The following is a 15,462-nucleotide window of genomic DNA, read 5'->3' on the forward strand; positions in this document are numbered from 1 at the left end:
TTTGCGACATTATCAGTTGAGCATTGTGTCCATCGTGACACCGGGAGGAAGGAAGCCCGCAGAACTCAGAGCTTTCGTAAGGAATCGAGGACGTGTCAGAACGACGTGTCCGGGTCTGCCGTGTGCCCGGGGCACGGACGTTGCCACGAGCCCCCGGCGAGGCCGAGCCGCAGGCCCGTGTCCGGGCCGCGCTCCTCGCTGCTGCGCAGCCGTCAGGAGGCACGCGTGCCCGCGCCGCAGACGTTTGGGAAGGATGTTTCTGGCTTTTGCGATCAGGCAAATTTATGAACAACAATGAGGTCACAGTAATTTTCAATAAATCATGACTTGCTGATTTATTTCAAAAGATCCATATAGCAGTAAACAATACCATTTACATTTAATTAGTTTTATTGAACGAAAAGCAATTTTATCTGTAATGAACCACATGTTATGATTAAGGATGTATTTTAATGACCTTTAAGTAATGCGAACAAATGTTGCCCTTGACCTAATAGCAGAGGCTTTCCTACATTATTGGAAACTTCAGAATGATTTTTAAATGATCATGAAAAGCTCCAACGACATTCTCATTATTCTGCCATCACTCAGTCATCTGATGTCTAATATTCCAGATGAAACGCGTTCCTCCAAGGCCCGTCTGCATGGGGAGACGGGGACTGCTCTGGCGTGGGCTCCACTGCTGTGTCTCAGAGGGGGCCTCATGTGAGCGTTTCATTTCTGAAAGTTGTTTGGCCGTGTGACACTTAAATGATGAGTGATTCTCAGAAGTCGCCTTGTCTCGGGAGTCCTTTGGCTGCTTGTTAAACATTCTAGTCTTATTTTCAAAAATCTAAAATTACTATACAGTGTATTTCTTCTTGTGTATGCTGGCTTAAGTTTCTGTGGGTTAGCAAGCAGCGTCCGCTGAGCAGCAGGCCCGCGGCGGGCGGGGCACCGCGCTCCATCTAGTGCAGCGTCTCTGGTCCCTGGACACTCGGAAGCCGGCAGGTGCGTTTTCCTGGGACGTGCGCGATGTGCCTCCCAGCTTCAGTGAACTGTCAGGCTTTGCGCGTCAGGAACGAGGATGGCATCTTTCTGCCTGTTGGTTCTCTGCTGGCAGGTGTCTGTGGGACAGTCACAGCTCCGTCACTGTGTCTTACTCAGTGGCTGCGGTGGCCTGTGGTGGCAGCTTTTGGAGGAGATGTTGGAGGTGCCTAACGTCGTGTGCCGAATCTCTCTGCTCCGAGGTCCAGAGAGCCTCTGCCTTCCAGCCCGTGTCGTAGGAGGAGTCCCCTCCTCCCTGCTTGGCATCCCAGGGGTGGGTGGCCCAAGGCTGAGAAGACAGCTCCATCCTCCTCGACGTGTGCCTTCCTGCTGTCCCCGATGTCTGCCACCTTCCGGCCTGGTGGGCAGAGGGGAGGGGCCTGAGAGGGCCTGCGTCCACACGTGGCGCAGTGGCCGCTCCCTACAGCTCGGGCCACAGTGAGTCCGCGGCGGAGGGCGCCAAGGGCCGTGTCAACTCAAACAGCAATAATTAAAAGATTTTTAAGACTCTGCCCTGAGAAGATGCCCAAGTATACATAATCTGCCTGTGGGTGTAATTCACTGAACATGACTCGAGTCCACACGAATCGGTTCGGTCGCTTTCCACCCACGTTGTCACGTGCGTAACTGAGTTAGGCGTGCTGCACATCTGCGCGCTTTGGAGCTCTGCCTCTGAGTGTCCACGAAGCTGGTCCTCGCGGTGCGTGTGAGCCCGCTCTTCCTGGGCTCTCCAGTGCGCAGCCCCGGCAGAATGCCCTGTGGGCGGTGGTTTTGTCAAAGTCGGGACAGACAGGGATCTTTCAGCATTGTGAATTTTTTGTGACCTCCTGGTGAAAGTGATCATGTCTCATTAGAAAGTTGAAATTTATTATATTGTTTGCTTAACATGAGTTGTTATGTTAATAAGACAAACTAAACTTTCGGGACCAATGAAGATACTTTTATAATCTTGAAGTCAGGGGCTGGAGGCCTCATCTCTGCCCCGGGCACGGGGCGCGGCAGGACGCCGGCATCTGGCCTGCTGCGGACCCGCCTCCGTGCAGCGGCTGCGACGCGGTTTTATGACTGTGGTCACGGGGCTGTGATCCCGCACACAGGAGACGTGGCTCCAAGGAAGGCGACAGTGCATAACAGCTGAGGTGGCCGCTGGGAGAAGCGCGTGCACAGACGTCGGGATTCACCACGCGCTTCGTAAAGCTCGGACCCCGCCGGGCGTGGAGCTCTCGGGTCTCGTACAACTGCCACGTGCGCATGCGCTGCCTCCGCCTCGCGAGCGGGAGTCAGGGGGGGTCGCACGCACTGTACCCGCGACCGCGCTGGGCGTCATTGTCTGCAGAGTCAGCGGCACCACCGCCTGCTGAGCTTAAACGCGGCTTCTTTTAGTTATCCTCCATCCGAACTCATGATGTGGGCACACAGAATATAAAACCATCACGTTTGGTAATACTATGTAAAAGCATTAATTGGTAATGGAAAAATTTTCAAGAAATTTTAATTATAAGTAATTTAGATATTCTGTATTCCAGGATCTTTTTTCTATCAGTGCTTACGTTCACGCGCAGAAGCCACAACTGGACATCCACAGTTTTGAAGGCACATTTACCAGGGTAAGTCAAGTCAAGCCTTTTGTTAAATACAAACGTAGTCATCGTGTATATAAATTAAAAATAGCAAACCTTTATTTTGAAAGAGTAATTAAATCAAGAATAAGTTGAAATTGAAATTTAGGACTAAATAGGAAAAACCTAGAAAACGTTTCAAGTTCTTACATTTTCCTTTATCAGGTGTGTCTTTGGGATACATTCAGAACATTTTCCCTGTTTTAGCGTAGCTACACTAGAGAAGGTCCTTCTCCTTGAAAATATCATGAGTCAGTAAAATGAAGTAATTTAGCTGTTTCGGTTTTGGCTTTGGATGATGGTTAATCCTCAGCGATAACCCCATCGTTTCTTGATTTTTATTAGCGGGGCAGGTGTCCGTCTGTCTGTCTCCTTCTGTGCACGTGCACATTGCATTCTCCTTCGTTTCCATTATCACGGCATTTTGGCACAGCCCAAAGTCCCCCCGTCCACTGGCTCTTCAGCAGGACCCGGAGCACTGAGTGGCGGCAGGGGCGGCGTGCACCCAGGGCTCTGGCCCCAGGGCGCTTGTGGCCGCTCACTGGGTCGTGCGTTCACCTGGGCGGGTCGCAGGGCGTCCTTCGTGTGGTTCACGCGTGTGGCCTTCCACAGCCTGCGTTTCCTGTACCGAGAAAGAGTTGTTTCCAGAGTTCTGAATCACTCAGATGGAAAATCTATTTTTGTGTTTATTTTTCAAAAAAGAAGAAAGAAAAAAATGTGTTAATAACCAGTTTTGTAACTAGAAAATGAAATTCGGTTTAATTACTGAAATATCAACTGAACCTTTTAAAAAGTAGTATCTGCCTATGTCTTTTTTTTATAGTGTAAAGTATATAGTTATACAAAGGAGGAAATATATATATTTATTTTTATCGGTCTAAATGATTAAATGAGAATCAGAGCAATTTACATCATTAGACATATTATGTTTTTTGTGGCCTGTGCAGAGTCTAATGTATCGTGAATAACTTCTTCAATTTACCTTAAAACAGTGTCCAAGGAACCTAGTTTGCTGACTAGTCACTGTGACATTTTGTTCTATATAAATGATTCATATTATTATCATTGATACTAATTTTGCTTATTGTTCAAGACATTCTGTTCTCTCTGAGGCTTGGAGTTGGAAACTGTAGCCGGTTTTGAACATCATAGTCACATTTAATCTTTTTTACGATGCATTTTTCTGCTGCATTTCTTGTGCAAACCGTAGCACACTTATCAGTGTTTGTTTTTTCCGATCAAAATGCTGTCTTGTTAAAAAGCAGATCTCTTTTGCTTTTAAAATAGGCTGTGCTATTGAGAAAACAGCTTGAAATTGTAACATTTTGCATTCTCCCTCCTCAAGGCAAAGTTTATCTTTTGAAACTATAGGAGAAGCGAACCCAAAGAGGAAGTTTAGAGACGGATTCTTGCCCGTCTCACCACCCTCGTCCTGTGGTCTGGGAGCCTGGCAAGGAGCCTGTTTCGGGAATCGTCCCGGTGGGAGCAGAGCACTGGCCGAGCGCTGCCCGTCCCTGCTGTCACGGAAGCGAAAGGGACCCGCACGGGCAGCGGGCGCCAGAGTGGCGGGGAGCCGGCTGCTGTCTCCCAGCTGAGTGGCGGGACCTTTCCTTTGCAGCTCAGAGAGCCTCATTACGTCCTCGTCATTTTTAATGCCGTTGTTTCTTTTGGAGTGTGGCACAATGTGAAAATACTAAAAAAACACATATGCCTGTGTTGATAATTTTTAAATTTCTATATTAGGGGAACCATGGGAGAGTTTCAGACAAATACAGTCATTCCCATTTGTGCTTTTGTGGTCAGTCAGTCGGTGGCGGGCAGCTGCTAGGCGCTCCCCAGGCCACAGTCAGCCGCAGACACACAGCTCGCAGGCGGGGGTAGGCGGACACGGGGGTCATCATGGCACAGCGGCTCACTCAGAATCCATGCTAGAGGGTACTTTTGTTTTGCACCTTAAATGAAAAATGCGTGCAACAGCACTCGTCAGGATTTAGCCCCAGTGCGCGCTCCGTTCGCGGCGTCTGGCTGAGACCGCGAGGCCGACCTGCCTCTGGGCGCCACGTGGCGCGCGCCCAGTCAGGCATCCGTCGTCCTCTCGGCTCTCGACTTTCTCTTGCTGTCTGCGGGCTTTCTGTCTCTGCTTGTGTTTCGTTCGAATTTCCTTTACTTTCTCCACAGCTTTATTTCTTTGAACATCTTCAATAATTTTTCTCTTAAAGTCTTTGTCTAGTAAATCTGCCGTCAGGTCTTTTTCAGGCATAGTTTCTGTTGATTTATATATTGCTTTAAATGGACCATACTTTTTTGTTTCCTTTTCTGTCTTGTTATTTTTTGTTGAACACTGGGCATTTAAATGTAATAAGGTGGTAACTCTAGAAGTCAAATTCTTCTCCTTCCTCAGAGTTGGCCTGGTTTTTGTCATTGTTTCGTTGCTGCTGTTGTAGGCTGTAGCTGTGCCGAGGATCGGCCTCAGGTGTAAACGTGAGATTGTCTGATGTCTTTTCTGAGCCGTTCCTGGGTCAAGTGTACTCTGTTTTTCTCCATACATGAAGTTGTTTTTTAACATCCTAGTCTTTAATGTATGGCTCCAGAAAGGAGAAAAATGAAGGTCTATAAGGTCACTTCCGCTTCGAATCTCCTGGAAGTCCTTGAACCGGAGGGGGAGGGGCTCGCTGTAGCGGGCCGGTGCAGCAGCAACAGCCACCCCCCTCTCGACCTGCACCTCTGTGACCAGAAGCAGCCATCGGCCATCGGAGCACAGACCCTCAGTGTGTGGGGGGTGGGGTTCTCTTTGTCTGCCACGCTTCGCACGGTCTGTGTGCAAGGTGCTGCAGACGCGCAGCTGGGGGGCGGGGGCCGGGGGCTGTGCGTGCTGAGACCCGAAACCCCCAGATCGTCCGCAGCGACCAGCCCCGCCCTCCCCGGGAAGCGGCAGGCCTTCAGCAGACCTCAGGGCTCCGGAACAGCTCCAGCAGGCAGACTCTGCCCCTGGGGTGGTGGCCCGCGGGAGCGACGCCTGCCGCTCCCCGCTCCGTGGCCTCCCCGCACCCTCCCCGTCTGGATGCCCTCGTCTGTCACCTGTTTCTCCCCGCTGCTCAGTGCGTCCAGCCTGCGGACCTCAACGTGGTGGGCGCCTGAGACACTAGCGACGAAAACCTGGTAATTTGCTGTCCTCCTTTTGTCCCCGTGCACAGGACGACAGCGACCCGCCCGTTCACGAAAGTCTCAGCATAGAGAACACGCTGTGGGCGAGCACCGTCGTTGCGTCGGGTAAGTAGCACGTTCTGCTCTTAGAGTGCATGCTCGTGGACAGGTGACGCTTCGTGTTTTGGGGCGATTCCAAACAAGTGTTGTTCGAAGTCCCTGGCATCACGTGGGGACCTTATTGAACGTCCTCTCCAGCTCAGCGGGCGTGGTCTCCCTGCTCTGCACTGTGGCCGCAGGCCAGGAGCGGCCGTGGGTGGCAGCCCTGTGGCTGGCTGTGACCCGTGTCCTCGACACACCTGTCAGTGCACTTTACCGAGGGGCTCACACTGGGGAGCACACGGTGACCATAGAGGCTCCTCATCCCTGAGTCACATAGCGGAGTTTGCAGAGGTCCATGTGGCGGGCCGTCTAGGAGAGACAAGTGCTGTGTGGGGCTGGGGCTGAAGGGTCGTCTTTTTTTTTTTTTTTTGAGTAAAATCAGGGTGCTGGGGCATCTCTAGTGGTTAAACAGGAGGCCGCTTAAGTCGACGTTTCGGAAGGTGGATCTCTCTGGGAGGAGCAGACCATCTAAACGCTTGCCGCCTTAGCTTGCTGAGGGCGCCGGGACAGAGCCTAGCAGCCGCCTCGAGGACACCGGTGGCCACAGGGACGCTAGGAGACGTTCGGGGTGGGGGGTTTCTCCTCTCAGCGTCTGCCCCGAGGCTGGCGGCCCTCCTCTCTAGAGCTCACTCGCTCTCCTCCCGGTGTTGTCTGGGACCTCTGCTCCAGACCGGGCCCCGGAGACTCAGTGTGGAACGAAGTCCTGCTGGCCCTGTCCTCGGGAGCCACGGGCAAGGAAGACGCTGCTAAAACGAGACAGGCAGTGTCAGCTGCGCTGGGTCTCCCAGTGAGGTGCAGGGCCCTGAAAACCAACAGGCCGAAAGCGCCCCTGCGCGCGGGCTGCGGAGGAGACCGCCCCAGAGGCAGAGGGCTCACCCCGGGGCCGGAGACGGGCAGGGGGCAGGTGCGCCTGGCCCGCGGGCCACTCCGCGTGCAGGTGTGACACTGGCCCTGCAGCAGAAGCGGGGTGGCCCTTCAGGGTGGAGCGTGAAAGGGGGTTCACGTCGCCCTGATGTCTTCTATCTTGAAAGAAAGCCGGGTAGCAGCATTGGCCGTTTCGATAGGGGGGATTCTGTGAGGTGCGTGATGTTGTTTTCCATGCTGGTGGATGTTTGTAGTTGGTTAAAATAAAAAGCGAGAGGAAATTAGGGTAGCTCGCCGTGCGGAGACCTCGGTGGGGCTCCGGGTGTGTCGCCCTCAGAGGGCCCCGCGGCCTCCATGGAGGGGGCCCTCTGCAGGCAGCGGCGGTCTTAGGGTCTGTCCTCACCCTTTCTCCACGTGACAGTCTCGTGCTTGCCTTGCAGATAGTCACGGGTCGCGTCCGCCTTCCCACAGCTTGGTGAGGGCTGTCCCCAGGAGCCTCCGCGGGCGGGCGAAGGGCGGTGGCACCCGAGGCCTGCTGCCATGGGCACTGCCACACGGCCGGGCCATGGCGCAGCCGGACACGAACCCCGGCCTGCTGCCCTCCACCGCCACGCCCGGCACCTCTCCGCTTGGGCGTTCCTAGCAGGGTGTTCACGCCATGCGCACGCTGGGGCGCGGTCACGCGCTCGGCGCTTCTGTGTCTAGGTGCCGGATCCCGCTGCGTCTTCGGTGCACTGGGGCTTCTTCCTAGTGAAGGGTCAGGTCGCGTTCATCTGCAGAGATGTTCAGAGGTTCCCCTGTTCTGTGCCACTTCGTTCGTCTTTGGGGCCCTGTGTGTTCGGTGGCACCGATCCCCACCGCTGTTGGCTTGGGCCCTTCTCAGAGGGACAGAGTCAGCCAGAGCCAAAGGCTCTGCGGTCCCCTCCCCGCGGAGGCGGTGACGGGGTGGCAAGTGCAGAAGATGCGAGTGCCCTTTGGAAGCCGTCAGAGCGATGCAGTGTTAGCAAAGTGGAGGCGTGTGTTTCCTCCGTTTGTGTGTTTTACAGTGATCCTCTGCGAATTGGCCGTTGGCGTACGTCACGGAACTGAGGCTCACGGCACAGTGACAGCCTCCACCGGCCACGCACGTTTGCCAGGCTCGCTCGAGAAGAGCGTTCACGATCTTGGGTGGGGTGCCAAGGGGCCAGGACCACCCCGGAGGGACCTCCCAGAGCATGGAACAAAAACCCCTGTAGCCGAGCAGGCAGGGGACGCGGGACAGCCAAGGACACGCGCCAGCGTGGAGTCCGTGACACGCAGCAAGGGGTGGGCGTTGCTGCTTCTCGCGCCTTCGCCTCGGGCAGGTTGGGGGGCAGGGGTGTGGGCTGGGGTCTGTGCGTCACTCTGTTGTCTGAGGCCTTCCACAGTGGCACGCTTGGGGGAGCCTGGGTCTGCCGCACCGTCCCCCCTGCCCGCCACGCTCTGCGTGTGTTCGTGGCCTCGGTCTCCTGGTAACTCTGGGGACTGATGGCGTCGTCTTCCTCGGGGGCTGTGGCCGCACCTGGCAGGGGTGCGGTGTTCGTGGGTTCACGGCGTCTATGCTGCGAGGGGCTGTCGTCCCCTCCCCATGGGTCCCCAGCACGCAGGTTGCCCCAGGGTCCGCGGGCAGCTGAGACGGGCCCCAGGCCCGCGGGCCCCGGCATTGTGGCGGAGGCCTGCAGCAGCCCCGCCCAGGGCCCAGCGCTGTCCGCGCCCTGCGTGGCGCTTCTCGGTGTGGAGCTGGGAGTCAGGAGAGTTGGGTTGGCTGATGGCGTTCAGCGTGTCCGTCTGTCTGTCTGCGACATTTTGTCTGTCCTGGAGGCCGTACCCAGTTCTGCTGGACGTGCTGTGTCTTGTGGCAGTGCGCCGGTGGCCCCCTTCCCACGCTGCTCTGCCCTGCGTGCAGGTTTGCTCAGCCTCCGCCTGCAAGGCACGACCTCTGTCAGAGAGGGCGGGGACGCGCCGGACGCACTGGCGCACCCGGTGGCCTCGGCGATGAGAACGCACGTGGACTCAGACGCCGGCACCCCTTCTGGTGGGAGGCAGACCAGGCGGCTCCCCGGGGCCTTCGCCACGTCGGCAGGGCCAAGCGCACGTGGCGCGAGGAACCCCGCGGGGCGCCGCCGAAGCGCGGAGCAGCCCCACGCCGACTGGCTCTGCACGTGCCCAGCGGAGCATTTCTTGTCATTCCTGTCATTTCTCAGATTTCGTTTTGGTACTTAACACGGTGGCGCCAGCCTGGAATCAGCATCACGAACAACTCACCTGCGTTTTAGGACAGCGATTTCTAGCTTGATTAACTTACTGGCCTTCTCAGAGACTCGTTTGTTCTGCTAATGCTAAAAAAAGTTAAGTTTGCAATTTGTCTTGTTCTATTTCGTGCCAATTTAAATTGGCGACACTTTGTTTTGATTAACTTATTGATAAATTAGGGAAGTTTTTAAAGTATCACGTCTGTGCATCTACTGTTTTCTGCATTCTGAGTTCAGACCCCAGCTAGACAGTTTGAGTGGTGACGTGTAAAGACAGCGCGGGTGTGGTGTGGTGTGGGCTCGCTCGTGTGCCTGTCGGGGGCTGGCTCTGCTTGTAAGAACACAACGATTCCAGCGTCACAGCTTTCCCAGAGGCACACGTGTTAGACGGGGGAGAAAAGGAGAAGCTCATCCTGGGAAAAAACAGCGTCCGCGTGCGGAGCCGCTGCCGAGCGGCGCCCCCGCGCCCGGCTCCCGGACGACCCTGGCGGAAGCGCTTCACGGGACATGCTGCTGTCCGCGCGCTTTGCGTCCAGGGCTACCCCACAGGTGCTTGGTCCCCGGGTCCTGCCCGACGCCCCACTGACCTTCATACGGTAAACCGAGGTGCCCTCAGTTGTCGATTTCTGTGGGTAGTATGGATGTGTGGTTTTTCTCACATAAATCGTATTTCTCACCCTCAAAATTTGCAAAAATTAGGATTATAAATTATGCATACCTGCAGTTCCAGAAACGGACTTCCATGGTTTGTAATTTGACATTCTAGAGAGGAGTTCTCTGAGCCTTTCTAACTGGCGGCTCGTTCGAGGAGTATTTTATTTCTCTTTTCTCTTGTTCGATCATTTCGTCTTGACGTGTACTGTTAGAAGACTTTCAGATGTGAATAAAAGAGAGTAACAATATCTAAGCTCAAAATCAAACATTGTTTCTACACCCTTTCTCTTGCCTGACTCGTGCACGTGCCGAAGCGTCAGCGCAGGCGCCTGTGTGCGGCAGGGCTCGCCGCGCAGGCGCAGAGACGCTCGCGCAGCCTCGTCGGGCAGGCCGGCTGCGCCGCGCCGTCGAGGCTCGCAGGGCCCGTGGACGCTTGACGCGTGAGGAGGGCGTCCCCCCTCAATTTAACTTCGGGGCTGCAGCTACTGTTTTAGTGGACGTTGATGAATGAGCAATGTAACTCTTCCTTTTTCAGTGAAAAGAATGTTAGTACATATTATGATGTTACATGTAGATAAATTTGTATTATTTTAAAAGTTGAGATTAGATTTTCTTGAATGAGTCAAATATGCCGTTGGATAAATTTATAAAAAATTAAGTGTAATAATACTTCCATCAAAATGATTAATTAGAAAGCATTATCTCTGTGCTCACCCTTGAAAGTATCTCTGTAAGGACCGCTTTCGTGTTTTGCAGGTACTGTAATAGGTGTTGTCATTTATACTGGAAAAGAGACTCGAAGTGTACTGAACACATCCAACCCAAACAATAAGGTAGGCTAGATTAAGGGCGGCCGCTGTGATGACCTTGCTTCTTCCTTTCCGTGAGAACGTACGTGTAGTTCCGAATAGCACGTTAACTTTAGCTTGATATATGACGTAAAAACAGACTTTCAAAAATGCTGGTTTAGGATATGAATTTTCTGTATTTGTGTAACAATATGCTTATATGGAAGAATTTCCAAAGTATCTTTTCTTGGTTAACCAGAGTTTATATATGTCTCTTAAATTTTCATTGTTGAATATATAATTTGCCTATAGTTTGACAGTTAATTGTGGATTTTTAATTTCTCTACAGTCTGTTTTACAGTTTGTACTCTATGTTGATGGTTCATTTTTAAGATAAAGAAATCTGTATTAATGTTTCTATAGTATTTAATTTGATAGTGTTACATTGTTAAACTAGTTTTATTTATTTCCATTTCAGAAGTATATTAAAAACCAGATTTTAATTTTAAAAGACTGCTCGATTATGTTTCTAAGCTGATTATGTTCCTATTATATCTGTCCCTAAGATTGTTACTTATGCAGCCAACATGTGTGTGTAAGTGAAGTAGTAATGGAAAGGGTGTCGGTCAGAGTTACTTATGTGACCGTCCTCCAGTGGATGACCACAGTTAACCCTGCTCCGGGAGGGTGACTGCAGGTCACCGTCTGGGTATGCCACTAGACAGCCTATTGACCCCGGGCAAGTGGCTTAGCTCTGAGTCTGACTACTCAGTAGTTGTTACTGATCGTTGTCTTTCTATAAAGTGAAATGCGGTGTGTGAACGGAGCCCTCGCTGCCGGGGCAGCTGTCCCCACTGAGAGGGGTGCGCCGTGGGGTGCGAGCAGCCCTGGTCTGGTTTCTGCCCCCCACCCACCTCCAGGCGCGCACCCCTCCCCCACCCCCGCCTCCCACACCTGCCCCCTTCCGCCTCCTGCCCCTTCTCTTTCTCTCTTTGTTTTTTAAACAGCCTCTAGACTTCCTTGGTGTTGGCAGGACGTGTCCTACAATAGCGGGCACCTTCAGGGTCTGTCTGCCGCTTGTCTGTCGGTCTCACGCGGAGCCGGTGTCGTCCGCTGGCCGTGCTGTCACGGTGCTCGGTCAGCGGTTCAGTGTCCCCCTTCCGGCAGGAAATGGCGGCAGCAGGGCCCTGCTACGTGCTCGATGTGCAGCAGGTCACGCACCCACGGGACAGCCCGCGGGGCACACGCCGCCTTTGGGCGCAGGGCGGGGAGATGGCGGTGCCGGGGGGCAGCACCCGTCGGCGGGGCTCTTCCTTCTCCCTGAGGGGAGCGCCGTGGAGGTCCACCTTGGTGCGGAGAGCTTTTTGTACAGTGAGGAGAGAGAGGAACCCTGTAAGTGTGCACATGTCATTAACTGTTAAATGTCATTTGTAAGAGTGAAATTCAAGGGACGGTGACAAGCATGCTGTGAGGGACAAAGGTCCCACGCAGTCCCCTGGGGGCCCTGGCACAGGCGGGAAGGGGCGTGAAGTCGGAGTCGCGCAGTGGGGAGGGAGGGCGAGATTGCTGTCCCCGTCGGGAGACACCGCCCCCGGGGGCTGCGCGTCGCTGTCCCCGCGCAGCTCAGACCTCAGAGGAGGCCGGTGGGAGGGAGGCCGTCGCTCACCGGGGTCCGCGGGAGGGTGTCAGGGGCCTGTCCCGGTCCTCAGCCTGGCAGCTGTCATGCGCGTGGCCGCGTGTGAGGGCGTCGACAGGCAGAGACGGAGGTCGGGTGGATTCCGCAGTGGCGTCCGCTGTCAGCGGAGCAGCGTGGGCTGAAGACTCGCATTTCCGAGTGAGCCCGTCCCCGTCGAGCCACGGCGGCCCACTGCCACGCGGGCCTCCTCGGCTCATGTCCGGCGCCTTGGCGGGGCCTCTGCTCATCACGGTCCCCCAGGGACCCCCGGGAAACCTGCGTCCCTGACCCCTGGACAAGAAGAAGCTGCCGCGTCCACGCTGACCCCGCGCAGCTTCCGCCAGCGAGCAAGGAGGGCGCCTGCCCTCGGTCCAAGCGATTCGGGTGGCGATTCAGGCGACGGACTCGGGAAGCCCGGCCCTGCCCCGGGCAGGAGGAGGGGGGACAGGACCACCATGCACGCCCCTTCCCCACAGCCAGAGGAGAGGGGGGCTCAGGGGCCCCGAAGTCAGAGGCGAAGGCGCGGGGAGCATGGGAGGTGCCTCCCCGTGCTCGGGGCCAGTGGCGGCTGGTGCTGTGTGGGTGACGGGTGACAGGGGCCAGCAGGGCAGTGGGGAGGGGCTCGGACATGGCCATCAGGAGAACACGGGTGAGCTGAACGTCACTGTCACGGGTTCATTCGGGTCAGTTCCAGTGCAAGGACCGGGGGGCCCTTCAGGAGGCTGTGGGGCACGAAGGGCGTGTGTCGCGGGCTCAGGAGCCAGGCTGAGGGGCGAAGGCAGAGGAGCCCTGTCGCCTGTCAGGCAGGTGCCCGAGGCGCCCGAGAGGCAGGGAGATAAAACCGGCGACTGTGCTGCGGGGAAGGGTCGTATTGATTTTGTTTGTTTGTGTTGAGAAAATCAATAGCACAAAACTATGAGTGCTCTCAGCGAAAGAGCGCGGGGCTCTCAGCGAAAGAGCGCGGGGCTTCGTTTGTAAAGAAGGAAACACGTTCTATGGAAGCATCCAGTGGTAACTTAAGTATATAAACAGGATCACGTAAAAGAAAATGATATATTGTTACCTGGAGAACAGCTACTGTAGAAAATACGGCAGGGCTGCTTTGATTTGTATAAAATATTTACAGTCATCGATCTGTGAACCAGTCGGTGTCTTTCTCCCCGCCCTCCCTGCTCCCCTCCCTGCTCCGTCATTTTCATTTATCTGCCACTTGCACTGTAGTGTATGTAAGAGGAACATGCAGATTTGTAGAATTGCTTTAAGTTCTTAGGACATAAAATGCTACAGTAAGAGCAGTTCTGATTTAAGAGAAAAAAATTAGTGAATAGCCTTGGTGGCCGTGACATCGACGTAGGGTGTGGCAAGAATCTGGCGCCCCTATAGCCCAGGGGGTCGGGGCCCAGCAGGTGCGGCTCGTGGAGGGCCCCGGGGCTGGGACCTCCAGTTTGTGATGGAGCCAGTCACGAGTGTGGTTTTCTGAGGCCGATATTCTGGAGCCCCAGAGCAGAAGCAAAGATACAGCTGTCTAAAGTGGCAGATGGTCGGGGTGGCGGGGGTAGGGGTTCGTGCCGCCATGGTGATGTAAACGCCCACAGTGAAGGCCGCAGCAGAGGGCCCTGCGGGACTGTCACGACGCTCCCAGTGCTCGCCTCACGGGGCCCCCTCCTGGCCTCCCCACGCTCAGCACAGGCCGTGTCTGGCGAAGGCTTTTCCAGGACTCCTGTTGCCATCTGGGGACACCACCAGGCTCTGTCACTGACGACACATGAGGATGTGCGACTTCTCCGTGTAGGCCAGACGTTCTTGTAGGCTGGTCACCCAGAGCCGAGCATATGGATGTTAGGTATTTAACCAGTTGTATTAGTTTCCTCGTGAAATAAGTTTTTAAGCTTGTCATTCTAGTCAGCTCCTGCCCCACCCCTTATTTTGGCCATTTATCCTTTTCGTCTTCATTTTATCCGTTTGTCCTTGTCTAGCTGCCTTTTAAAAGAAAAACAGAAAAATGAAGAGAAGAGTACGATCACTCACGTACCCCCGAACCTAGGTTGACCAGACACCTTGCCTGACCTGGCTTATTCTGTGACACTTGGCCCACATGGCGTGATCTCATACCCGAGTGGCCCTGGGTTGGTGACTTCAACTTCATACCTAGCGACAGATTCTGGCCCCTGGACGCGCGCCCCCCTCCCCATTCCAAGTCGGAAATTGGAGGGTGGGGTCTGATGCGTACTAATACAGACTGAGAGTCGCTGCCCTTCCTGGTCACCATGGCCGGGATGCAAAGAGAGATCTCCGGTGAGCTCGTCAAACTGCCGCTGGCTCAGTGCCTAACCAAGGTCCCACCTGAGTCCATCCTTTTCGATGGCTCTTTGACGCTGAATCCTCAAGTCTGGTTCGTTTTATTTCCTCAGAATATCCAGCTGTAGGCTTATTGCAGAAGTTTGTTAGAATGCTTTTTTAAATGTAGCGTTTATCCAGACTCGGGGATGTGGGGTAAACCTAGAGTATTGTTTGAGGGGAGAAAATCGTAAGGCAAAAGGTTCTTAGCTTCCCTTTTCAGGACTGCGGTGTTTCCTGCGGTGCTGGATGGGGACAGTGTGAAGCAGGGGGCAGGGTCTGCACACACGCGAGGTTTTATTTTAAAACTTTGAACAAATCAAAAGTTTTTTATTACTGAGCAATTACTTTTACAATAATATTTAGTGAAAGTTTAAATTATAAGGACTGCAACTTGAGCAAGGGACTGCTTTATAAAACCCAGCTTGAGATATATTTAATAAGATGACACCTGATTACATTTAAGAGAGGAAAAAATACTTACGGGAGGTGAAGAGAAACCGATTGTGACAGGTCGCCATTTTCACGCCATTCATAATAATAAGTTGCTCGGAGCCAGAACATCAAGGATGAAATGATAATACAAATTGCTTCCAGCAGTTATTGTAATCCCTGGGGCATATTGATTTGTGTTTCTAATAAAAAGATGCTTTCAGATGTCTCATTGACAGACAGGTGATGTATGCCATTATGTGAATTAGAGCCTTGCTTATTCTCTGAGTTGTCGTAAAGGCGTTTTCGGATAATAGAACAAAGTAGAATCAGCCGTGGTGCACTTTGCACATTGAAATATGAAGGCTGTTTTGGAGACGAGCTTTCTTATTTTAAAAAGGACACTTTATTAATATTCTCAAAGTTGTGTTGATTTATGTTAAAATATTACAGTAGGATAACTTATTTTTCTCTTTGCTGATGGTTACATG

General features: G+C 53.7%; 1 protein-coding gene across 9 annotated transcripts in view; it reads left to right on the plus strand.

The window, feature by feature from the left end:
- ATP9B (ATPase phospholipid transporting 9B (putative)) overlaps positions 1-15,462 on the plus strand; it is a 139,272-nt gene that overhangs the window by 59,521 nt on the left and 64,289 nt on the right. For all 9 annotated transcript variants that reach the window (XM_036230169.1, XM_036230171.1, XM_036230170.1 and 6 more), the window contains 3 exons: positions 2,553-2,633; positions 5,840-5,915; positions 10,496-10,572. In XM_036230169.1, the coding sequence (XP_036086062.1) occupies positions 2,553-2,633; positions 5,840-5,915; positions 10,496-10,572 (234 nt within the window). The remainder of the gene's footprint in view (positions 1-2,552; positions 2,634-5,839; positions 5,916-10,495; positions 10,573-15,462) is intronic.

Source organism: Rousettus aegyptiacus, unplaced genomic scaffold (assembly GCF_014176215.1).
Source record: "Rousettus aegyptiacus isolate mRouAeg1 unplaced genomic scaffold, mRouAeg1.p scaffold_m13_p_12, whole genome shotgun sequence".
Classification (NCBI taxonomy): Eukaryota; Metazoa; Chordata; class Mammalia; order Chiroptera; family Pteropodidae; genus Rousettus; species Rousettus aegyptiacus.